Genomic DNA, 26,121 nt, shown 5'->3' with positions numbered 1-26,121 from the left:
GTGACTGCAGGAATTATTATTTGTTTCTTTCGGTTAAGTCACGTCTAAAGATAAAATAATAAATTAAATTAAATAATAGAATACGACGTTTCGATTGCAACACAAGCAATCATCATCAGGTATAATGAAATAGCGACATAAAATCTAACCAGAAAACTATAGACAGACATATTAGCAGACAGATATCACCAAGATACATAGAGAGAGCAACACAGGTAACAGAGAGAGGTGGTCGTCTCTGTGGGGTGGCCTTAAATAGACAGAGGAGGGCAGACGCAGAGAGAGGGAGGGGGGTTAGAGAAAAAAATAGCATATCAATGAGTGGACAACAAAACGTGGTGCTGCAAGTGCGATGACACGGCAAGCAAGCCTGAAAATCAGGAGAAGGACACACTAAAATTAAATAACCTAGTAAAATATCGAAATGTAATGTAATACAACACAGAGGGTCTTTGAAATACGTAATGAACCAGGCTATGCGTTAATTGTGTGTTGGCCGACCCTCTGTGTTGTATTACATTACATTTCGATATTTTACTAGGTTATTTAATTTTAGTGTGTCCTTCTCCTGATTTTCAGGCTTGCTTGCCGTGTCATCGCACTTGCAGCACCACGTTTTGTTGTCCACTCATTGATATGCTAATTTTTTCTCTAACCCCCCTCCCTCTCTCTGCGTCTGCCCTCCTCTGTCTATTTAAGGCCACCCCACAGAGACGACCACCTCTCTCTGTTACCTGTGTTGCTCTCTCTATGTATCTTGGTGATATCTGTCTGCTAATATGTCTGTCTATAGTTTTCTGGTTAGATTTTATGTCGCTATTTCATTATACCTGATGATGATTGCTTGTGTTGCAATCGAAACGTCGTATTCTATTATTTAATTTAATTTATTATTTTATCTTTAGACGTGACTTAACCGAAAGAAACAAATAATAATTCCTGCAGTCACGAAAGTTCTAAAAATTAATCTTCTTGGTTCTTTCGGTAAAGTCACGTAGAAGGGAAGTAATAAAATAATAAAAATAAAACATAATAAAATAATTCTCACGACGTTTCGGCCACAACGCAAGCAGCCGTCCTCAGGTGAAACCAGGTCTGTCGAGGCGACAGCGTCTGAATGAAACAGCACACGTGCTTGGAGCATATATATAAGCTGGGTTGGGAGGGGGGGGGGAAGGGCGTCTTGACAAAAGAATTTGCATATCAAGAGGAATTTAGCATATTTATGGGAAATGCAGGTATGTGATTAGTACTACTTATGTCCGTGCATTATGCAGGATTAGCAGCATCACAGGGAGGGGATAGGGGTAGCATTAATAAAGGGAAGAAGTGTTAATAGTATGTAGCTGCAGTAACTAAAACCACCACGTAAACAACTAAAGTATAAACTACATAGTATCATCATTATACTAAATATACTCTACAATAAGTTGAGTTACTAACAGTAAGTAATACATTACAATTCTACGTCGTAAAAAATATAATATGCTTCCATCTAAACTTTATTCTCTTACATCACGAGTCTACACCGTACTATATACTGCCATAGACAAACCCAACATTAAATTATATACTGTATTGCTATAAACCACCCTATACCTTATCCATTGTAATATTACACTATGTATTATTCTACCCACCCTAATGTATATCACACTGCTGTATATTCACTATACAATTACGATATTATATATTACTTTGTACATTGTATTATGCATATACATTTTTATACTATTTGTTATTATACATTGTACCGTTGACTGTCGTGTGAAAGATACTAAGAGGAAGAAACAAGATATGTCAATGCAGCGGAGCAAAGAATCCATTCCCTGCGGAGAATACAATGCCAGTGAGTGGAACGCGGTCTGAAAGTCACCGTAAACGTGAACACAATCAGTTAAGATCCGAAATGGTTTATTACGTCCTTCCAATGATTGCTAAGCCAGAATCCATCTTCTCGGTTGAAATTGTCTCTGTGTTTGTATATGTGGATCGCCTCATGAACGAATCTCTCATGGTAGCCAGATGGCTTACAGAGAACCTCTGTCTTGGAGAAGTCAATATCATGTGAGCCCACTGAATTGTAACAGTGATCTGCCACGGCTGAGGTGTTTGTCCTACCGTGTTTCAAGTCTGCTTTATGTTCACGGATGCGGTCCGAGACATGTCGTTTGGTTTCTCCAATGTAACTGCTACCACAGAGGCAACTTAGTTTGTAGACGCCAGGGTACTGTATGTCTTGATGAGGGAATTCTTCTGGGATGGATGGTGGTGGGAATCCGGTTTTAGGTAAGCATCCGTATGGGTGACTTTCCTGTAGACAGAGTGGCTCATTGAACCATGTGGTTCCAGACATACAGTACCCTGGCGTCTACAAACTAAGTTGCCTCTGTGGTAGCAGTTACATTGGAGAAACCAAACGACATGTCTGGGACCGCATCCGTGAACATAAAGCAGACTTGAAACACGGTAGGACAAACACCTCAGCCGTGGCAGATCACTGTTACAATTCAGTGGGCTCACATGATATTGACTTCTCCAAGACAGAGGTTCTCTGCAAGCCATCTGGCTACCATGAGAGATTCGTTCATGAGGCGATCCACATATACAAACACAGAGACAATTTCAACCGAGAAGATGGATTCTGGCTTAGCAATCATTGGAAGGACGTAATAAACCATTTCGGATCTTAACTGATTGTGTTCACGTTTTCGGTGACTTTCAGACCGCGTTCCACTCACTGGCATTGTATTCTCCGCAGGGAATGGATTCTTTGCTCCGCTGCATTGACATATCTTGTTTCTTCCTCTTAGTATCTTTCACACGACGGTCAACGGTACAATGTATAATAACAAATAGTATAAAAATGTATATGCTTAATACAATGTACGAAGTAATATATAATATCGTAATTGTATAGTGAATATACAGCAGTGTGATATACATTAGGGTGGGTAGAATAATACATAGTGTAATATTACAACGGATAAGGTATAGGGTGGTTTATAGCAATACAGTATATAATTTAATGTTGGGTTTGTCTATGGCAGTATATAGTACGGTGTAGACTCGTGTGATGTAAGAGAATAAAGTTTAGATGGAAGCATATTATATTTTTTACGACGTAGAATTGTAATGTATTACTTACTGTTAGTAACTCAGCTTATTGTAGAGTATATTTAGTATAATGATGATACTATGTAGTTTATACTTTAGTTGTTTACGTGGTGGTTTTAGTTACTGCAGCTACATACTATTAACACTTCTTCCCTTTATTAATGCTACCCCTATCCCCTCCCTGTGATGCTGCTAATCCTGCATAATGCACGGGCAAAGTAGCACTAATTCACATACCTGCATTTCCCATATCCCCTCCCTTGGATGCTGCTAATCCTGCATAATGCACGGACATAAGTAGTACTAATCACATACCTGCATTTCCCATAAATATGCTATATTCCTCTTGATATGCAAATTCTTTTGTCAAGACGCCCTTTCCCCCCCCCCTCCCAACCCAGCTTATATATATGCTCCAAGCACATGTGCTGTTTCATTCAGACGCTGTCGCCTCGACAGACCTGGTTTCACCTGATGACGGCTGCTTGCGTTGTGGCCGAAACGTCGTGAGAATTATTTTATTATGTTTTATTTTCATTATTTTATTACTTCCCTTCTACGTGACTTTACCGAAAGAACCAAGAAGATGAATCCCTGCAGTCACGAAAGCTTTAAATCGAGATGGTGATGATGATGTGAGTATGGTGATGGCAATGTGAAGATGGTGATGAAGCTGAAACCTTGCTCTTTTTCCCTCGTGTCTCCATGGACTCCAGCTCCCCCTGCAGGAGTTCCACACGCTTGGCGAGCTGCTGGTTCCTGAATGTCAGACTGTCCATCTCCTGCTCCAGACGCCGCACGCTCTGCTCCCGACCCTTCAGCTGCTCCTGTACCCGCACACGCGTCAAGTTTGTTCTATTTGTAATGTGAGCGCAAGCGGGGTTCGCTGCTGGCCTTTGGGCCAATCACATGGGCCGGGGTATTGGGGGGCGGAGCCAGTATGGGGGCATATGTGAAGGTCCCCGATCACCTCGGGTCCAATCGGAAGCGAGGTGAGTGGGGGCGTAACCTAGGGGCGGAGCCAGCAGCGCGCGATGGAGGGGCGAGATCTGGAAGGTTCGAAGGCACGTGGTGTGAGGGAGAAGACAGGGTCACGTGGTGAAGGGGATATAGGTGGGAGCCCGGAAGGGCTCCGGGTCAGTTGTTGGAGTGAAGAAGCGGGACCACATTGGGTGGCCATAGGGATTCCGTGCCATCAGCCACTTGGCTGCACGGGCTCAGCACACCGTCAACCAGCGGTGTGCGGAGCGGGGGGAGCTGGAAAGACTGACGGAAGAGCGCATGCAGGGCGCGTCGCGAGGAACAGCTGGTCCGGTGTCGGGACCAGCGAGGTGCGGGTGTTGACCTAAATCAAGAGTAACGGAGACCAAGCAAAGAGTGGCGAAGTTCTTTATTACACTGGTGCAAGAAGTAGTTCGAGATGTCAAAGCATCTCAAAAAGAAGAATCAACCAACGCCTTCTTCGGATGACGACGGGGACCTTCCTCCAGCGGTGGCGGTCCCGGACACGGAGGGCGCGGAAGGGTCGGCGGTAGTCGACACTGCGGGAGTGCAAGATGTCGTCGCGGGAGCAGGCCCGTCTACGTCTCCGGGCGCCGAGGACGGCTGGCGGCTCGTGGCGGAGCAGATTGATTCGCTGCGGGCCGTTTTGCTGGACTTGGTCACCCTGGTCGTGCCGGCGACGGCGCCGGGACAACCACAAGGCAGGCCTCTGAGGGGGGAAGCTTCGGGTGGGCCCGGGCCGTCCGCCATTGCGGCCTCTGCGAGGCTTACCGTTTTTCCTGACACGTGGCAAGACGCCGCCATTTTGGGCGCGGTCACGACAGACTGGCGGGAAGCCGCCATTTTGTCACCGCCGTGTGGGACGGCCACTTCGGGTGACAGCAGCGGCGGGACCCGCAGCCACCGTCTGACGACTATAAAGGAATTTGCCGTTGGTGGGGATTGGAGCGCATTCGCTTGGTGTTTCGAATCAGCTGTCCGCTCCGCCAAGTGGACGGAGGAGGAGGCCTTGGAGGTTCTGACGACGCTCCTCGATGATGCATCTTTGAAGTTTTTCTGCTCCATCCCGGCTGCTAGGAAGGCGACGCTAAAGGGGGCTTTCGACGAAATGGCGGAAGCATACGAGCCACCGGACGATGCTCATCTCAGATTTGTCCAAAGGCAACGGGCACCGGAGGAATCACCCGTGGCCTTCCGTGGCGCTGTGATTGCGCTGGCCATGGCCGCGTACCCCGAGACCGAGCCCAACTTGTTGGAGCCCTTGATACTGGGGAAGATGTTGGAGTTGTCCAAGGATCTGGGCATTCCACTCCCCGTGTGCGGCCACGAGCAGCTAACCTCCCGGTTGGCAGCCAAGTGCCTCGACGCGCAGTTTAACTTGCGCCGTTGGGCGCAGATGGCCGCCTGGGCGGGCAATCCGGCCGTTGATGGGAAACCCGTGGGTTGGACACCGTCGAAGGTCGTCTTCATCCCGGACGATGCGGGGCCTGGCGATCTTACTGCGGTGGCGGGCCAGTGGGTTCCACGGAGGGGAAGGGTGCCACGCGAGGGGCCCTCGTCGGCGGATCGCCGGGACGCTGTGGGGCCGGGCGGCGGACCGACTTGGCATGTTACCGTGCGGATTTTAGTCGATTTGGGCGCGTCCACCACTATCGTCTCGGACGTCATTTTCCATCTCCTATCTATTCCGCCGTCGCAGGTACGTCCGGGTTTCGATGCATATGTTGCTGCTAACGGGGGGAGTATGGGCATCGTGGGTCAGGTGGAAGCACGCATTTCCGTTGGGGATGTGTCAGCTTTGGGGACGGTGTTGATCTCCAGGTCCCTCGCAGTGCCTTGCTTATTGGGGACCGATTTCCTGGCAAAGATGCCAATTAAGATAAGGGTCGATCAGGGTTGCATTGAGTTACCGGCGGGCCGTAAGATTTTCTTTCTGCCGTTGCCGTGGGGCCGGTCCGCCCCAGACCTCCCGGTGCAGGCGCTAGCCGACGTCTCGGTCGACATTCCTCCGGGCTCGCAGATGCTCATTCCGCTGTGCTATCGGAAACCCGTGCCTGGGGTTCAGGGGGCGGCGGGTGTGTTGCTGTCGCCGTCCAACGCCGTTACGGGCGGCTTGGCGCTAGTCGCAGCCCGGACGATTGTTCGGCCGGGTCAGCCTCCGTTTTTACAAGTTTTGAACGGAGGCGCGGACAATGTTGTGGTGCCAGCCGGTACAGTCTTGGCCCATGCCACTACCGCTTTTACAGCCCACGCTGAAGGGGATTGCCGGGGTCTTGTGGCGGGGGTTTCGGCTTCTACGTCGCCGGACGATCGATGGATCGCCGGGTTGTGTCAGGAAAACGCATCCTTGACTACGTACCAGCGGTCCGCGCTTCGCGCGCTGCTGTACAAATATTCCGACGTCTTTAGCAAGGATGATTTCGATCTGGGACGCACCTCACTGCTTTCCCATTACATTGATACTGGGGATGCTAGTCCCATACGTATGAATCCGCATCGGTTGAGCCCCTCGGAGAGGGATCACGTCCACGGCGCAGTAGATGATATGTTGGCCGCTGATATTATCTCTCCGTCCAATAGCCCATGGGGTGCTCCGGTTGTTCTGGTGAAGAAGAAGGAAGGTAGCCTGCGATTTTGTGTAGATTTTCAGAAGCTGAATAAAGTGTCGGTTGCAGACGCGTACCCCTTGCCGCGTATGGATGATTCCCTCGATGCCTTGTCTGGGGCGAAATTTTTTTCGATCCTCGACCTCTCCTCAGGGGTTCTGGCAGCTTCCCCTGGACGAGTCCTCAAGAGAAAAGATGGCTTTCTGTACGCCGCAGGGGCTTTTTCAATTTAATTGTCTTCCGATGGGATTGAACGCCGCCCCTGCTACGTTCCAGAGGTTAATGGAACTCGTGTTGACCGGCCTGCAGTGGGAGACGTGCCTGATATATTTGGACGACGTCATTGTTTTCAGTCGCACGTTTGAGGAGCATCTTCAGAGATTGGATGCTGTTTTCGCTAGGGTGCGTTCCGCTAATTTGAAATTTAAGTCTAAGAAGTGTCACCTTTTGCAACACTCTGTGCGCTATTTGGGTCACATTGTCAGCCCTGATGGTGTGGCCACGGACTCGGACAAGACGGCCTGCGTTCCGGGACTGGCCGACTCCGGTGACGTACTTCGATTTGTCGGGTTCGCTTCCTATTACCGCAGATTTGTACCAAATTTCGCTATGATCGCTAGGCCGCTGCACCTCCTTACGGCGAAGAATCAGCGGTTCAAATGGGGGCCGGAGGAGGCGTTTCGCGGCCTGCGCGATCGATTGATTGGCTTCGGCGCCGACGCTGGATTACCCTGATTTCGCTTTGCCCTTCATTTTGGATACCGACGCTAGTGTCACGGGTATTGGCGCCGTCCTATCGCAGTGTAAGGGGGGCGTCGAACACGTTGTGGCTTACGGGAGTCGCGTTCTCTCTCCGGCGGAGACACACTATTGCGTCACCCGGCGGGAATTGTTGGCTATCGTGCATTTTGTCCGCCAATACCGTCCGTATCTGTATGGCCGGAAATTCATTGTACGCACGGACCATGCGACTTTGCAATACTCCCTGAAAGTTGACCAGCCATCTGGCCAGCAGGCACGATGGCTGGAAACTTTGCAGGAGTTCTCGTTTGACATTCATTACCGTAGGGCTTCGCGTCACGCTAATGCGGATGCGCCTCCAGACTGCCGCATGGGTCGGCCTGCGCGTGTGCCTCGGGCACGAATAGGTGCATGCATGTTCCACGGCCGTCGGGGCCGGTCATATCCGCTGTGGAGAAGCCCGCGGACTCCACGTATCCGGAGCCGGCTGATGGGGTTTTGAATTTGCCGCGTTCCGTGTGGGTTCGGGAACAATTGCTCGATGACTCGCTTGTGGCCTTGCGTGGTCAGGCTGCACAGTCGAAAGGGTGTTCGTCGTCTGATGGGATGCCGGGAGCGGCTCTCCGGGACAGGTTGTTGATGTGGAGAGAGGACTTGCGGGGTCGCTGGCGCCTGGTCGTTCCGTTGTCACTGCAATACGAGTTGATTCGGACTCTGCACGCTGAGAAGTTGCTACATCTTGGGGTGCAGAAAACATTGTTGACGTTGCAACGTGATTATTTTTGGAATGGCATGACGACTGACATTGTTGGGCACATTCGGTCATGCCCCGACTGTGACGCGGGTTAACGAATTGGTGGCGTTGGACATTCTGGGGCGCTTTCCCCCGTCCGCTCGGGGAAACAAATTTTTGTTGGTCAGAGTCAAATATTTTTTGCGATGGCCAATGGCTTGGCCTTTGCCTGACCAGTCGGCGTCGTCTATCACGGAAGCATTCCTGTTCGGGTACGTGATGGACAAGGGGGCGCCGGAACGACTGCTCACGGACCAGGGGCGAAATTTTTCTTCGAACCTACTGCGGGATGTGTGCGACGCATTGGGAACTAAGAAGGTCCGGACCTCTCCATACCATCCACAAACTGACGGGATGGTTGAACGGTTGAACTGGATCCTGTCGGCCATGCTCTGCCATACGGTTAGCGAGAAGCAGGCCGATTGGGATTTGCATATCCCGGGAATGCTCTCCGCTTACCGGATGGCACCGCATGCGTCGACGGGGTATTCACCTTTCCTTTTAATGTACGGTCGCTAGAATGTGCCGCCTGTGGAAATGCAACTTGACACGCGGGCGAAGGGTCCTGTTAGAACCCTCCCTGAATATATTCGCGAGTCGGTTCGGTGCGTGGAGGAAGCGCGGGACGCGGCCTGATTGGCTACGGCCAAGACCCAGGCCCGGAACAAACGGTGCGCCCGGCACTCTCATCGTGTGTCCCCTTGGCGGGTGGGGGACATGGCCTGGCTCCCCTGCCCACCTTGTGCCGGTGGGGACCTCCCCTAAATTGCACAAACCCTGGCATGGCCCAGTGGTGCTCATTGAGGTTCCTAGTCCCCAGTCTGCGCGCGTTCGTGTCGGGTAGTGCCGTTGGTACGTCCACACGTCCCGGTTAAAGCCCTACGTTGCCCCTCGTGTCGATGCGTCATCTCCTAACGTTGTCTTGCCGGTGTCTGTCGCGTCCGACGTGCCACTGCCCTTGCCTGTTCAACCTGCAAGCGCGCCTGTCGTGCCTCCTGTAGACGGGCCGACGGTGATCCTACCGTACACGGGGATTTCTGCACCGGGTGGGCCTACCACGGTGACGGGAGCACCTGTTTCCGCTGTTCCTCCGACCCCGCCGAGGCTGCGGCTGCAAGATGCCTCGATTTCGGGCCGGTCTGATGCGCGGGATTCTGCAAAGGACGGGCCTCCACCAGCGACGGATGATTCCGTTTCCGTCGGTCATAAAACCCCGTCTGAACTGCGGTCTCCGAGGGCGCCGGTTCTCGTGAAGGACGGTCCGGCGGCCCACACTCGTTCCAGATCCCTTCCCTTTCGTTGATTCTATTCGTCGTTGGTTTGTTCCGTCATGTCTGTTGTGGCCTGTCGCTCGCATTATTCCATCTTGATTCAACCGGGACGGCTGGTCCTTTACATCAGGGGGGGGGGGGGGGGGGGTCATGTAATGCGAGCGCAAGTGGGGTTCGCTGCTGGCCTTTGGGCCAATCACATGGGCCGGGGTATTGGGGGGCGGAGCCAGTATGGGGGCGTATGTGAAGGTCCTCGCTCACCTCGGGTCCAATCGGAAGGGAGGTGAGTGGGGGCGGAACCTAGGGGCAGAGCCAGCAGGGCGCGATGGGGGGGCGAGATCTGGAAGGTTCGAAGGCACGTGGTGTGAGGGAGGAGACAGGGTCACGTGGTGAAGGGGATATAGGTGGGAGCCCAGAAGGGCTCCGGGTCAGTTGTTGGAGTGAAGAAGCGGGACCACGTTGGGTGGCCACGTGGCTGCACGGGCTCAGCACACCGTCGGCCAGCGGTGTGCGGAGCGGGGGGAGCTGGAAAGACTGACAGAAGAGCGTGTGCGGGGCGCATCGCGAGGAACAGCTGGTCCGGTGTCGGGACCAGCGGGGTGCGGGTGTTGACCTAAATAAAGAGTGACGGAGACCAAGCAAAGCGTGGCGAAGTCCTTCATTATATATTTAACCGGGTGAGAAATCTCGTCTTAAATAGATTTATACAGCACCTATGTCTTTGCAATAATTATTAAATTGTACATCAGATGATAGTGATTGAAAAAAGAGTGGGGTTATTAAAAGTGGTGGTGTAGTTATGGTCACGGTTAGGAGGACAGGTGGGAGTGGTTAAGGAGGGATTGGGATAGTGGCAAGGGTTGGGGAAGAGGTAGTAATAGGGGTTGGGGTAGTGATAGGGGTTGGGGTAGTGATAGGGGCAGTGAGATAAGGGTAGTGTAGGGGTAGGCTTGATCATAGCTGGCGGGCCAGTGCAGGGAGTAGCAGTAGGACAGGCAAGGGAGAATGGACTGGTCTTAAGGGAGGAGTGAAAGCAGGTCAGTGAAGATTGTTTTCTGTGCAGTGGAAAGCAATCTGGCGCCTCAGAAGCTGTGCAGGCTCCAGGGCACAGCTCTGGCATGGCTCAGTTGTGCAGTGGGAAAAAGAGGTATTGTAGGAACTTCCTGCCACCGGGGTTGCGCTTCGGTGTGTGGAAGGTCGCTCGCTCCCTCACCTTGAGGACCCCGGATGCCTCCTGCTCATCCACCACGGCCTTCTTCAGCACCTGGTTCTGTGCCCGAAGCTGGAGGCAGAAAAATGAGAATTGTTCTAGGCCATCATAAAATATTTACGGATGGTCCGCTGTAAATAACTGTGCGTGCGGCTTTTTCATCACTGAAATATATACTCACATTTCAAGTGTAAATCGAGTATGGAATAAGACATTACAATACACTCTCCATTATCTGTGCTAATGACGGGGAGGATGGCCGTGGATAAATCATAATCACTGATAATCCAAAAACATCTATTTTGCGCAGATCTATATGCCAAAAACCACTGATATAGGTATCAATTACCGATCGATGTCTGTGCTCAATGATAACACTTTCCTGCTCCCGCGCAAGAGACTCGGCCCAGGAAGTGGACAGCAGAGCCATGCCAATCAACATCAATCAAACTCCACCCACTGTTGTAAATATATTTCAAATACTGTACTGTAAAGGCAGTCACGTGGTTTTCTAATTAACCGAAGTACACATTTGTTCGATTTAAGCACGTAATAAACATTTACAAGAATAACAATGTATAACTGTTTTCAGATGATTCATTTGGGCTTCAGGGAAAATCCACGAGTTATTAATTCATGTCAAAATCTTAGGTGTGCGGTGAATCTGAAAATCGGATAAAACGCACGCGGATAATGGAGAGTCTCCTGTATTTGCCATTTATGTATATTATATGAAAATTTTATTAGGTAGGTTTTCACGACCAATACAGGCAGACATCGCATAGCCACGACCCCGTAGAATGCTGATTCAATAAATCGCTCTTTGTCCTGGTGAACATTTTATTAAAAAGTGCTTTTAAGTGAGAACATGCTGCAGCGCTGCTCGGGGAAGTGGACCCACCCCCATCATTGGCACAGCCAATGAGAGTGAAGTACACTCTTCGCCAACCAGAACACCCCCCTGCCCCCCATGATTCTATTATTCGATGATCACAATTTGAACCTTATGGAGGGACCCCGGGGTCCCATAAGCCCCCGACGTCATTTTATGTCTGTTGAACGTGAACAATACGGCAATCTATTCCTCTCGACGAGCTCCACACGATGCACTAATCAAAGTTTCAAAGTTTTGTTTCTGCTGCGCATTCGTCCTCCCTGCGCTTGGACGACATGACAACAGAATGATCCGCGCCAGGTGGGTCGCGGCGTTTATGTGCGCGGTGGGACGGAGTCGCCCAAAAATAATCAATTAATTACTATTTCGACTTCCGTTTATTCGGGACCCTGGGGTCCCGCCATGAAGTTCATTTGTAGTCGTGATCAAATTAATGGGAAAAAAAATATCGATTTATATATTTTATTCTCTTTGGGTCTTTCGGTAAAGTTACGTCGACAGAAAGATAATAAAAAATCACGATCGCAACATAAGCAATCGTCCTCAGGTGATATTTTTTCACCTGAGGACAATTGCTTGTGTTGCTATCGAAACGTCGTGATTTTTTATTATTTACCGAAAGACCCAAAGAGTATGAATTCCTGTAGTCACGAAAGCTTTAAGTCAAGATTTATATATTTTATTAAATTGTATTCCAGTGCGTCTAACCAGGTGACAACTCACGAGACCAAGATAGAGTATCAGAGTCTACCTAAAAGAAACCTCATCACAGAAATGTAGACTGAGGGCATGACTAAGCACATCATGGACATCCTGGAGCTCTTCTCTGAAAATGACGTGGATTGGGAGCGCAGCAGCTCTTACATCCTCTCCTACCGCTGCCTTGTAGGAATACAGTAGAATGCACTCACGAGTACAGTGCCATAATACTTTAAATAAAAAAAAAATTATTCATGAAATGTTTACTATCTGTATTGGTGTGATTAACCTATCATGGCAACAGCGCTGCAGCTGGCTGCAGTCCCGGGTCGCTCTCACAGTTTATCAACTGTAATCACACCTCGTACCTTACCCACATCCTTCTTCACTCACCACCACTCTTCTTATTTTCATCTTCCACTAGATTTTTCTTATAATTTATTTAGTTTTATTATTTTTATTATTACGTTGGCGTCGCCCGAGTTTTGGGTGGTGGCAGATCCCTGCACCCAACTCCGCCTGTCTCCGTGTTCACTGCACACGCCCCGCGGCGCAACAACAGCTGAACAATGCTGGCTGCTGCAGTGTCACACAACCCGGCTTAACTGTCGCATCGCACAGCTGAGGGGCAGTGCGGGTAAACGAGGCCTGCTGCTCCGACTCACGAGGCTGGAGGACACTGGCTGCATTGTGCATGCAGCGCGGCTTAACAGCCGCACTGGGTACGGTTCCTGCCAGCAACGTCCTCACAAGGCACCTCTTCTGGCACCATCAGTGAGTGTGAGCTTGGCGTGCCCCAGCATCGCCAGCAAGTGGGAGCTCGACGTGCTCCATCCACTGTTCAACACCATCAGCAAGTGGGAACGTGAAGCAGACTGTCATCTCCCCAACATGAGAGAGTTGGCTTGCCTGCTGCCCAGCACCACCAGTGAACGGGAGCTCTGCGAGGTTCGTCCACCCTGCTGCATCATTGTACGCCCGTGTACGTGCTCAACGAGTGTTTATACGGGCGTGTATGCATCCGCTACAGACGGGTAAGTGCTTGCTGATGGCGTGGAGCTTGGACACCGCTACCTCGACTTGCTGCTCCGGGCAGCAGATCCGCTGATTGGAGTCCACCCGAATCCGGGCCCCTTCATCAGCACCATCGGTACAGCATGGGCTGATATAATAGGGCTTTGACATGCACCATCTCTTCATCACCTGCACCTGGAACCCGCGCTCCTGAGGACGCTCTCCGGCCTCGGGCTTCTTTGAGGTCAACGTCAGAGACTGCATCGGCACCGTGGTTGCAGAGGTGGTAGGGGCCGCCGTTCACAGGTCAACCTTCAACCAGCCATCTCCTCTATTCCCTCGATGCCTCACCTCTACAGATATTCACATCCACCTTCACACATCCGCCTCGGCCTACTCAACTCACGCTCCATTACCAACAAATCAGCCCCGATTCACGATACCATCTCGGACCACCACATCGACCTTTTGCTCATCACCGAGACCTGGTGCAGGCAAGACTCCCCGCCAGCCATCTCTCTGGAAGTTACGCCCCCGGGATACAAGGTTCTTCATAAACCTCGCGCAACTAACCAGCGGGGTTGGTGGCTTAGCGGTCGTTTACAATGCACACTTGAAAATTAAAGAGCTCTATCTACCGATGGCTCCCGTCACCTTCGAGGTCCAGTCCGTATCCCTCACTACTAACGAGTGCTTTTCCATCATTTCCATCTATCACCCTCCAGATGGCAGCATAAATACCTTCTCAAACGAGCTTTCGGAATTCCTTTATCTGATTCCTAACCCATCTCACAGGCTCGTGCTTACAGGTGACTTTAATTGCCCCGGCAATACCCCAACCTCCATCGATAGTCACCTTGAGTCAACTTTGGCCTGCCATAACCTGGTCATCACAAACTCAGGCCCCACCAGAGCTTCCTCAACAAATGTTGAGAGCATGCTCGACCTGGTTGTGGAACCTGACCAGCATCGACGCATCACTGCACTGGGAGTTTTCCTAACTGGTTACTCCGACCACCGCCTCATACTTTTTTCCCTCCAAATTTCCAAGCTAATCACCATCAAATTCACCCGCAACTCGCGTAATTTCAAGGGTATCGCGTTTTCTGCTTTACGCCACCTCCTTGCAAATTCGACTTCAATCTCCATCATCGGATCCAACCGTCCGCGCTCTCCAACTAGAAGCTGACATGAGGGCGGCGCTGGACAAACTGGCTCCATTACAATACGAACCGCTAGGCAGTCTTCCCACGACACTAACTAGCACTCAAGAGACGCCATCATTGCTAAGCGAACCAGGAGGCGCCTTGAAAGCATCGCATCCCGTAGTGGTCTACGTGCTGATCGACTTGCCTACAGAGTTGCCTGCAGGAAAACTAACAAACTTACCCTTGTCTCACGCTCCTCCTACATTGAAGAACGCATCAAAACAGCAACCAGAAAACCGCACATTCTATGGAAAACCCTCAAAGATCTTCTACATCCTGGTAGCACCATGGTCCATCACCTTAGCGATCCCTTGGCCTCACTGAAACTTGCCACCTCTTTTAATACTTACTTCACCAACAAGCTAATCACCGTCGCAAACTCATGCACATCTACTCACACATCGCACCATTGTACCCCGCTCAAGTTACCTGAAATTGTAAGCACTCACCCAGACACCTTTCTAACTACACTAAAGCCGGTGTCTACAAAATACGTTTTCTCTTTAATTGAATCACTTCAATTGAAGTCATCTTCACTCGACGTGCTCCCAGGTTCCTTGTTCAAGCAATGTGCCCCGGAACTCGCCATCATGATCAGGAACATGGCAAATGCCTCATTCTCTATGGGGTGTTTTCCGTCCAACCTCAAATCTGGCCTGGTTTCTCCCTTGTTAAAGAAACCAAGTCTCGAACCAGATGACCCATCTGGTTATCATCCCATCACTAATCTCTCGAACCTCTCTAAACTCCTTGAACGACCAGCCCTCGCCCAGCTAAAACCACACATCACCTTCTCCGCAAACTACTGCTGCTTCCAGTAAGCTTACCGCCAAAACTACTCCAAAGAAACAACACTCACTAGAGTGCTCGATGACATTTTAATGATAATTGATTCTGGCTCCACTGTTGCACTTGTAAGTCTGGACATTTCGTCAGCCTTCGACACAAATCGACCACTCGCTCCTTACTTCCCTCCTGAAATCCGACTTCGGTATATGTGGCTCAGCATTCAAGTGGATAGTTTCGTACCTTTCTGACGAGTGATCTTCAGTCAGGGTGGGCACGTCCACATTGCCTGAAACAAAAGCATTATGCGGGGTTCCCCAGGGCTCTGTACTAGGTCCCCTGCTCTTCACAGCCTACACTTCCCCGATCGGCCGGCTCATCGCAAGCTTCGGGATTAAGCACCACTCATACGCGGATGACACTATTCTATTCACCGCCATCGACTCTAGCAATGCATCTGGATTTGAGAGGTTCTCGGAATGTACCACCGCCTTGCAACAGTGGTTCACTGCACAAAACCTAGCCCTTAATCCGAAAAAGTCAGTGGCCATCATGTTAGGTACCAAGCAATGTCTCAACTCATCAGCACTCCCAACACACATACACATCTTCGGTCACAGCATCAGGTTCACTGATCACTTCAGCTACCTCGGTGTCATCCTAGATTCAACTTTATCCTTAGACCGTCAAACCAATCATATCATCAGTTCATGTAACTTTCACTTGAAGGCTCTCAGACACCTACATCCTCATCTCCACTGAAATTGCCAACACATTGGCATGTTGCATAGTTGGGTCTCGCCTTGACTATTGCAACTCCGTCCTAGTCCGGACCTCCACTGCTAACCTAAAAAAACTTCAAAGACTACAAAACAGCCTAGCACGCGTCGTTATTGGCCACACTCATTCCCGTCTCGACTCACTAGCCTGTCTTAGTGCCCTCAACTGGCTACCCATCGCCAGTAGGGTCATATACAAGATCGCCTGCCTCTGTCACAATGCCTTCACATCTGCCTGCCTGCCATACCTTTCTTCATTATTGACAACTTGCAGCTCAGCACACGGCAGATGCCTGCTCAGCACGACTCACGACCTCCTCTTGATACCAAGATCCAGGATGGTCATGTCTATGCGCCGCTTCTCGGTGGCAGCCCCAACAGTCTGGAACACTATCCCTCTGCACATTCGCAGCATCACCTCAATCGCCTCCTTCAAGAGAGACTTAAAAACTCACCTCTATAATCATGCTTTCGAGCAACTCTGAGCTTGGCTCCACGCCTCTGAGTTGCGCCGTTACATCCGCAAATTTGCGCGCGTTATAAATTGCATTATTATTAGCTATTACTGATACCCCAATGAAGCTCTCATATATTGCTCATACGAAAGAAATAAATGCTGTTGAAAATGCATCCCCCCCCCACCATGTATATAATGGTACCTCTTATAGCGCAAATTCACTTCTCCAGGAACGCATCTTGAGCGTGAAGTGATGTCTGCCTGCATTATGATTGATAATTAGTTCATTTTGGATAAGATCGTGTGGGCATAATGTTAGTCTTTAACTATAACCCTCCACCACGAAAATGAGCCAAGTTGTCACAGTCAAATATGCAAATGAATGTGTTCATGCATGAAACCGGAATGTTGATACAATTATATGTACGTATAATTTATTAAATAATGGTTACCATCTATACAATTATACCACTTTACAGTGTCAAATTGTCAACATTTTGCTTGCTTTTCAACATTTCAGTTTGCTGAAACACCAAATAAATTGGAACATTTGCCAACATAACAACAAGATTCTATTGACCCCATTGGGTGGTGGAGGATTTAAATCACGGCTCCAAATTGCATCAATTAAATTAAAATGGGGAGAGGTGAACCGTTATACATCTACAAATGACATGTCATTTCAGCTCATTGTGGGGCTTTTTTTTACAGAACTGAGATTAACTTTAACTTTGACAATTCAGGCTTGAAGTAATGATAGTGGCATATATGGCAACAATAATTGTAATTTTTTTGCCATTCAGAATAAAATGTTTCTTGCCTCGCATGGTCCTTAATGTACACTCAGGCAAATGAGAACATACTTTGGTTAATTTACTAACACAAATGCACATCTTAAGAGTACAGCAATGAAATCCAGGTTACAATAACTCACGGCTCAAATGAGCATGGGCTACTGCTAATCTTCAACGGTGGCCCTTCGCCAGCGATGGAAATTTCATGTGCCCATGGTAGAGGCCAGTATCCCCAGTGGGACGACCACTGTTGACTTTTTATTAAACTAAGAGGGATTTCAGGCCGAGGCGATCCATGACTGCTACTTAAAAACTCTCAACGTGCGAGTGTAGCGCTCCTACTACACAATGCTACCGCGCCGCTGAGCGCAAATTCCTTTTTAACATCACGTGACAAGCTGCAGAGACTCGAAGTGTGTCTTACAAGAGTGGTGCAGACATCAAAGACCCAAGAACTGCTGAATGAGCTGTCTAAACATTAATTACAAAAGCATTTCCCTTTAACTGGGTCCCAAAGTCCAATCTGTAAACCATTCCCGTTTTTTAACTGTTCTGCTAGCAAGTGTATATACTCCAGACTCGGACCACGTCGTCATGAGATAATGCTGACGTGGAGATGGTATGACCGAGCAGACAGCTACGACGTGAAGACAGCTACGACGTGCAGACAGCGACGACGTGCAGACAGCGACGACGTGCAGACAGCTACGACGTGAAGACAGCTACGACGTGAAGACAGCTACGACGTGAAGACAGCTACGACGTGAAGACAGCGACGACGTGAAGACAGCGACGACGGTCCGCCGTTACAATACATCACGGTGTCTCGCGTCAACGAGTTGGTGGCTTTAGATATTTTGGGGCCCTTTCCTACCACTCCTAGGGGTAACAAGTATCTGCTGGTTGGGGTAGAATACCTCACGCGTTGGCCCATGGCCTGGCCACTTCCCAACCAGTCGGCGGCAGCCGTCGTTGAGGCCTTTGTTCACGGCTACGTCATGGACAAGGGTGCCCCTGAATGACTGTTGACCGATCAGGGAAAAAAAAAATTGAGCACCTTGTTGCGTGATGTCTGCGCGCCGTTGGTAACAAAAAAAGTCCATACTTCCCCATACCATCAGCAAACTGATGGTATGGTAGAGCATCTGCACAGGACACCGACGTCAATGCTGTGCCACCAGGTTAGCGACTCCCAGCTCGATTGGGACCTCCAGATTTCCGGGGTCCTGGTCGCATATCGATTGGCTCCTCACGCTGGCACCGGCTTTTCGCCATTCTTCTTGATGTATGGTCGGGACGCCGACCCCCCTGTGGATGTTTGGCTGCACGTTGAATCGCCCGCGCCGAAATCCAAAATCTCAGACCACGTGCGTTTCAACATCAGGAGATTGGCTGAGGTGCGGGAGGCCTCCATCGTCAATTCAGGTTCCCAGCAGAAAGATAATGAGCGGCTGTGTAACCCCAAGTCAACCACACATGCGTGGACCACAGGGGACAGAGCATGGCTACACTGTCCTCAGATGACCTTGTCCACATCACCTAAATTGCTTAAGCCCTGGAGGGGCCCCATCGACATCGTCCAGCTAATCCGTCCCCAATGCATCAAGGTTAAATGGGGTACACAATGCTGGTTCGTTCACCCCTCACGTCTGAAGCCTTTCGTCGCGCCGCACACTCCCATGCCACTTACACACCGCGGGGGCCGAACTTGTGATGTGTCCGACGAGCTAAGTGATGCGCCCCTGATGCCTAACCCTCAGATGGATCGCGCCGTTGCCCTTTCAAATGACGCGGGATTGACGGGCCCGGGCCCGTCGGCCGCCCTGCCAACGGACGGCCACAAGTCCTGCCTGACGTGCCCTCCGGAGAGCCGGTCTCGCCTGCGCCACCAACTCGGGCTCCTGTTCCCTACGACGAGCCAGCTATGCGCACGCACGCTAAGACTTTGCGGTTCTCTTGAGATCGCTCCGTGTTCTCCGCGCACACACACCGCTCGACTCACCTGCTTTGGAACCACGGACGGTTGTTTTCCTGCCACGGGCGGGCTGTGTTCATCGCGGGTCTTGTGGGTGCTAGCGCGCGATCTATTGTATACATGTATATAGTGTGTATTTGTACAGGGGGTTGGGGTATTTATGTCGGGTTCTTGTTAGTGTTGTGTTGTTTTCTTATGAGGCACACGCGTTCTGTTTGTTATTTCCGCCTTTTATTGGAAATTTGATACAGCCGGGACGGCTGGGTGCTACGAGGGGGGGGGGGGGGTGATGTAGAGGTGTTATTCCGCACTCCCCATGTTATCAGCGGGTAGCATCACTATTGGGTCAAGAGGGGGTGGAAGTGACTATGCCAATGTTAAAGGACTATGGCCAAAGGGGCCAACGGTGATCTCTGGGATAACGGATCCTGGGACACAATCCCCAAACCCCGGGAGGGGGGATTGGGGGATGACGTCACCCTTCCAGGAACTGGTGGAAGGTTCTGGAAGGAAGGCGTGGCCGGGGCGGAGCAAGCCCCGGACCTGTATATAAGTCGGACCTCTGAACGATAGAGTCAGTCCCCTCCAGGCTGAAGACTGAAGACCTGGGCGGAAGATAGGACCCTGGAAAATAGGACCCTGGACCCCAAGCTCCGTCGTCCTTCTAAGGGCCGGAGCTGAGTGAGGCCAGTGGTCAGGACCCAAAGACCCTGGCACGGTCGGGTCAGCATAGCCTCCCTTAGGGCCCCTAGCCGGAGGACTGGAAATTAGTGGGGTCCCAGTATGAGGCCCGTATAGTCTGGAGGCCATACCTCCCCAGGTATCGGGTGAAGGGGCCGCTACCCCTTGTGTTGGGGACCCTGTAAGAAGTGGAGTGTTTAATCAATACCGTGTTGCCTCAACTGGTGTCTCCCCTGGTTTCCGACCCACTACACGTACACCAAGCCCTCAAGATGAATGGATATTCAAACCGTACAATCCGCAAAGATGTATCCCCAACCATGGGAAGAGAACCATCTGAGGACCCAATCAAAACCATCACCTTGCCATACATAGCAGGTGTTACCAAAAATATTTCCAAAATCTTGAACAAACACAAGATCCAGGTTGAACACAGTACACAAAATCCGTGATTTGATCCCATCTGTGAAGGATGTGATTCCTGACATGCAATACCCTGGTGTATACAAACTAAGTTGTGTCTGCGGTAGAAGTTACATCGGGGAAATTAAACGACATGTCTCAGACCGTGTTCGCGGACACAAGGCAGATTTGAAACATGGCAGAACCAATACCTCTGCCATGGCTGATCATTGTTTTAACGCAGTGGGTTCACACGATATTGTTTTTTCCAAGACCAAGGTACTCTGCAAACCTTCGGACTACCATCAAAGATTTTTCCATGAAGCAATCAGACAGACAAAATTTCAACGGAGAAGATGGGTACAAACTGAGCAATCATGGGAAAGACGTTATTAACCAGTTTAGTTCATAACTAGCTGTGATGTCCTCTTCCTGCCCGCCTATATTAGCAGCTTCTCTTGACTCTCTGAGTCACATTCACACGCAGACCTTTCTTAGCTCTGCCCCACCCCCTCTCTCTCCTCCTGCCGCCGCTCCCTATGTGAATTGCATCCCCACCCGCTCGCCCGTTATGGCAGTCCCTCCCCTCCCTCCCCGCCTCGAATTAGCTGACGTTTGCTAGCCTTCTGTTTGCTAGCCGTCGATATCCCCCTTGTCTCACGTGCAGCAGCAGTTTATGACTCTTGGGCTATGCCCATTTCTACCCTTTGAAAGTGGCCTGCATCAGCAGCTTTCCTCCTACCTTATATAACCTCTTGTTGCAGCAATTCATTCTCACCTGATGACAGTTGCTTGTGTAGCGATCGAAATGTCGAGATTTATTCTACCTACATGACTTTACCGAAAGAACCAAAGAGTACACTTACATAGCATTATTGTAGCGTGGGTGGGGGGATGGTGGGGGAGGTAGCGGTCGAGCCCCCAGCCTGCCAAGAGGTGCCACCGTGGCCGGCTGGGCAATCGAGGTGAAGCCGGGGGCTCTGCACTGGAAAAGGTCTCACGACGGCAATCTGTCAGGTTAGTACTTTGGTACCACCACAGTCAGTAAGCTCTGCTGTAGTGAAAGCAGGTACCACCACAGCATGCACTGCTGTAATCATATCAGGTTCCACCACAATCAGAATGCACTGCTGTAATCATAGCAGGTACCACACCACGGTCATTATGCACTGCTGTTATCATGGCATATACAACCACAGTCACTATGCATTGCTGTAATCATAGCAGGTCCCACAACAATCAGTATGCACTGCTGTTATCATAGCAGGTACCACCAGTCAGTATTTACTGCTGTAATCATAGAAGGTACCAAAGTCAGTATGCCCTGCTGTAATCATAGCAGGTACCACCACAGTCAGTATGCACTGCTTTAAACATAGCAGGTACCACCACAGTCAGTATGCACTGCTATAATCATAGCAGGTTCCCACCACAGTCAGTATGCACTGCTGTAATCCTAGCAGGTACCACCACAGTCAGTATGTATGCACTGCTGTAATCATAGCAGATACCACCATAGTCAGTATGCACTGCTGTAATCATAGCAGGTAACTACCACAGTCAGGATGCACTGCTGGAATAATAGCAGGTACCACCACAGTCAGTATGTCCTGCTGTAATCATAGGAGGTACCACCACAATCAGTATGCACTGCTGTATTCATAGCAGGTGCCACCACAGTCAGTATGCTCTGCTGTAGTGAAAGCAGGTACCACCACAGCATGCACTGATGTAATCATCGCAGGTTCCACCACAATCAGTATGCACTGCTGTTATCATAGCAGGTACCACCACAGTCAGTATGCACTGTTGTTATCATAGCATGTACCACCACAATCACTATGCATTGCTGTAATCATAGCAGGTCCCACCACAATCAGTATGCACTGCTGTTATCATAGCAGGTACCACCATAATCAGTATGCACTGCTGTAATCATAGCAGGTACTACCACAGTCAGTATGCACTGCTGGAATCATAGCAGGTATCATCACAGTCAGAATCCACTGCTTTAATCATAGCAGGTACCACCACAGTCAGTATGCACTGCTGTAATCATAGCAAGTTACCACCACAGTCAGTATGCACTGCTGTAATCATAGCAGATACCACCACAGTCAGTATGCACTGCTGCAGTCAAAGCAGAAACCACCACAGTATGCACTGCTGGAATCATAGCAGGTACCACTACAGTCAGTATGCACTGCAGTAATCATAGCGGATACCACCATAGTCAGTATGCACTGCTGAAATCATAGCAAATACCACCATAGTCAGTATGCACTGCTGTAATCATAGCAGGTACCACCACAGTCAGTATGCACTGCTGTAATCATAGCAGGTTCCCACCACAGTCAGTATGCACTGCTGTAATCCTAGCAGGTACCACCACAGTCAGTATGTATGCACTGCTGTAATCATAGCAGATACCACCATAGTCAGTATGCACTGCTGTAATCATAGCAGGTAACTACCACAGTCAGGATGCACTGCTGGAATAATAGCAGGTACCACCACAGTCAGTATGTCCTGCTGTAATCATAGGAGGCACCACCACAATCAGTATGCACTGCTGTATTCATAGCAGATGCCACCACAGTCAGTATGCTCTGCTGTTATCATAGCAGGTACCACCACAGTCAGTATGCACTGCTGTTATCATAGCATGTACCACCACAATCACTATGCATTGCTGTAATCATAGCAGGTCCCGCCACAATCAGTATGCACTGCTGTTATCATAGCAGGTACCACCATAATCAGTATGCACTGCTGTAATCAAAGCAGGTACTACCACAGTCAGTATGCACTGCTGGAATCATAGCAGGTATCATCACAGTCAGAATTCACTGCTTTAATCATAGCAGGTACCACCACAGTCAGTATGCACTGCTGTAATCATAGCAAGTTACCACCACAGTCAGTATGCACTGCTGTAATTGTAGTGGTGGTGTTGACGTGCGCCGACTGTGACAGTGATGGATCACTGGGCGGCACGGGGTTGGGCACGCGTTGTGGGCGTGGTATGGACGCGCGCGCCGGGAGTGACAGATGACGGGGCGGCGCGGCGTGGGTGGTGAGGCACGCTGAGATGTGGGAAAACAGGATCGTAGCCAGCGCCCAGTGATTGGTCGAATAGGATGGGTGCTCGCAGCGACGTCCGCAGGTGGGGTATAAAGGGGGACGCGCGAGAGCACTCGAGGAGAGTTATCCAGTTGAAGATCGAAGACGGAGTTGAAGACCTAGTGCCCCGAGACCCCTAGTCCCGCCGTCCTTGTAGGGACCGGGGCCCTGTGTGGCTCGGAGGCGAGACTGTGGGACCCGGGGTCCGACGCCCACGTGGGTCGGGCTGGAGACCCACAGTCAAGACGGACACCCCGGGCAGGGAGTGTCCAGAGTAGCTGAGTGGGCGTTAGTCGCCAGGGTAGCTAAGTGGGTGTTGGTCACCCGAGTAGCTCAGTGGGCGTTAGTCGCCAGGGTAGCTAAGTGGGTGTTGGTCACCCGAGTAGCTCAGTGGGCGTTAGTCGCCGAGTAGCTAAGTGGGTGTTGGTCACCCGAGTAGCTCAGTGGGCGTTAGTCGCCAGGGTAGCTAAGTGGGTGTTGGTCACCCGAGTAGCTCAGTGGGCGTTAGTCACCAGGGTAGCTAAGTGGGTGTTTGTCACCCGAGATACTAAGTGGGTGTTAGTCACCTGTGAACGAGTTTGGTGAAATAAAGAGTGTGCTACCCGTGAAGTCGTCTCCCGCCGAGTTACTACATTACATAATCATAGCAGATACCACCACAGTCAGTATGCACTGCTGCAGTGAAAGCAGAAACCACCACAGTATGCACTGCTGGAATCATAGCAGGTACCACTGCAGTCAGTATGCACTGCAGTAATCATAGCACGTACCATCAAAGTAAGTATACACTGCTGTAATCATAGCAAGTTACCACCACAGTCAGTATGCACTGCTGTAATCATAGCAGGTAACCACCACAGTCAGTATGCACTGCTGTAATCATAGCAGATACCACCATAGTCAGTATGCACTGCTGTAATCATAGCACCTACCACCAGTCAGTATTCACTGCTGTAATCATAGCAGGTTACCACCACAGTCAGTATGCACTGCTGGAATCATAGCAGGTATCATCACAGTCAGAATTCACTGCTTTAATCATAGCAGGTACCACCACAGTCAGTATGCACTGCTGTAATCATAGCAAGTTACCACCACAGTCAGTATGCACTGCTGTAATCATAGCAGATACCACCACAGTCAGTATGCACTGCTGCAGTGAAAGCAGAAACCACCACAGTATGCACTGCTGGAATCATAGCAGGTACCACTACAGTCAGTATGCACTGCAGTAATCATAGCACGTACCACCAAAGTAAGTATGCACTGCTGTAATCATAGCAAGTTACCACCACAGTCAGTATGCACTTCTGTAATCATAGCAGGTTCCCACCACAGTCAGTATGCACTGCTGTAATCCTAGCACGTACCACCAGAGTCAGTATTCACTGCTGTAATCATAGCAAGTTACCACCACAGTCAGTATGCACTTCTGTAATCATAGCAGGTTCCCACCACAGTCAGTATGCACTGCTGTAATCCTAGCAGGTACCACCACAGTCAGTATGTATGCACTGCTGTAATCATAGCAGATACCACCATAGTCAGTATGCACTGCTGTAATCATAGCAGGTAACTACCACAGTCAGGATGCACTGCTGGAATAATAGCAGGTACCACCACAGTCAGTATGTCCTGCTGTAATCATAGGAGGCACCACCACAATCAGTATGCACTGCTGTATTCATAGCAGATGCCACCACAGTCAGTATGCTCTGCTGTTATCATAGCAGGTACCACCACAGTCAGTATGCACTGCTGTTATCATAGCATGTACCACCACAATCACTATGCATTGCTGTAATCATAGCAGGTCCCGCCACAATCAGTATGCATTGCTGTTATCATAGCAGGTACCACCATAATCAGTATGCACTGCTGTAATCAAAGCAGGTACTACCACAGTCAGTATGCACTGCTGGAATCATAGCAGGTATCATCACAGTCAGAATTCACTGCTTTAATCATAGCAGGTACCACTACAGTCAGTATGCACTGCAGTAATCATAGCACGTACCACCAAAGTAAGTATGCACTGCTGTAATCATAGCAAGTTACCACCACAGTCAGTATGCACTGCTGTAATCATAGCAGGCACACCACAGTCAGTATTCACTGCTGTAATCATAGCTGACACCACCATAATCAGTATGCAATGCTGTAATCATAGTAGTTACTACCACAGTCAGTATGCACTGCTGGAATCATAGCAGGTACCATCACAGTCAGTATTCACTGCTGTAATCACAGAACATACGACCACGGTCAGTATGCACTGCCAGAATCATAGCAGGTACCACCAGTCAGTATGCACTGCTGTAATCACAGCAGATACCACCATAATCAGTATGCACTGCTGTAATCATAGCAGGTACCACCACAGTGGGTATGCACTGCTGTAATCATAGCAGGTCCCACCACAATCAGTATGCACTGCTGTTATTATAGTAGGTACCACCAGTCAGTATGCACTGCTGTAATCGTAGCGGATTCCACCATAGTCAGTATGCACTGCTGTAATCATAGCAGGTACTACCACAGTCAGTATGCACTGCTGTAATCATAGCA

At 49.9% G+C, this 26,121-nt stretch overlaps 1 protein-coding gene across 20 annotated transcripts in view; it reads right to left on the bottom strand.

Annotated features, from left to right (window-relative positions):
- The window catches only part of PPP1R21 (protein phosphatase 1 regulatory subunit 21), a 118,665-nt gene that overhangs the window by 67,751 nt on the left and 24,793 nt on the right, over positions 1 to 26,121 (bottom strand). For 17 of the 20 annotated variants that reach the window (XM_078602635.1, XM_078602636.1, XM_078602637.1 and 14 more), the window contains exons 3-4: positions 10,744 to 10,812; positions 3,798 to 3,944 (exon numbers count right to left, since the gene is read on the bottom strand). In XM_078602635.1, coding sequence (XP_078458761.1) covers positions 3,798 to 3,944; positions 10,744 to 10,812 — 216 coding nt within the window. Of the gene's footprint in view, positions 1 to 3,797; positions 3,945 to 10,743; positions 10,813 to 15,585; positions 15,609 to 21,296; positions 22,669 to 26,121 lie in introns of those variants that run through there. The other 3 variants (XM_078602639.1, XM_078602640.1, XM_078602634.1) reach the window with 3 other exon arrangements.

The sequence above is a fragment of the Lampetra planeri genome, chromosome 18 (assembly GCF_965212315.1).
Source record: "Lampetra planeri chromosome 18, kcLamPlan1.2.h2, whole genome shotgun sequence".
NCBI classification, from domain to species: Eukaryota; Metazoa; Chordata; class Hyperoartia; order Petromyzontiformes; family Petromyzontidae; genus Lampetra; species Lampetra planeri.
Note: the sequence above shows the minus strand (reverse complement) of the source record. Positions and strands in the feature narration are given on the sequence as shown.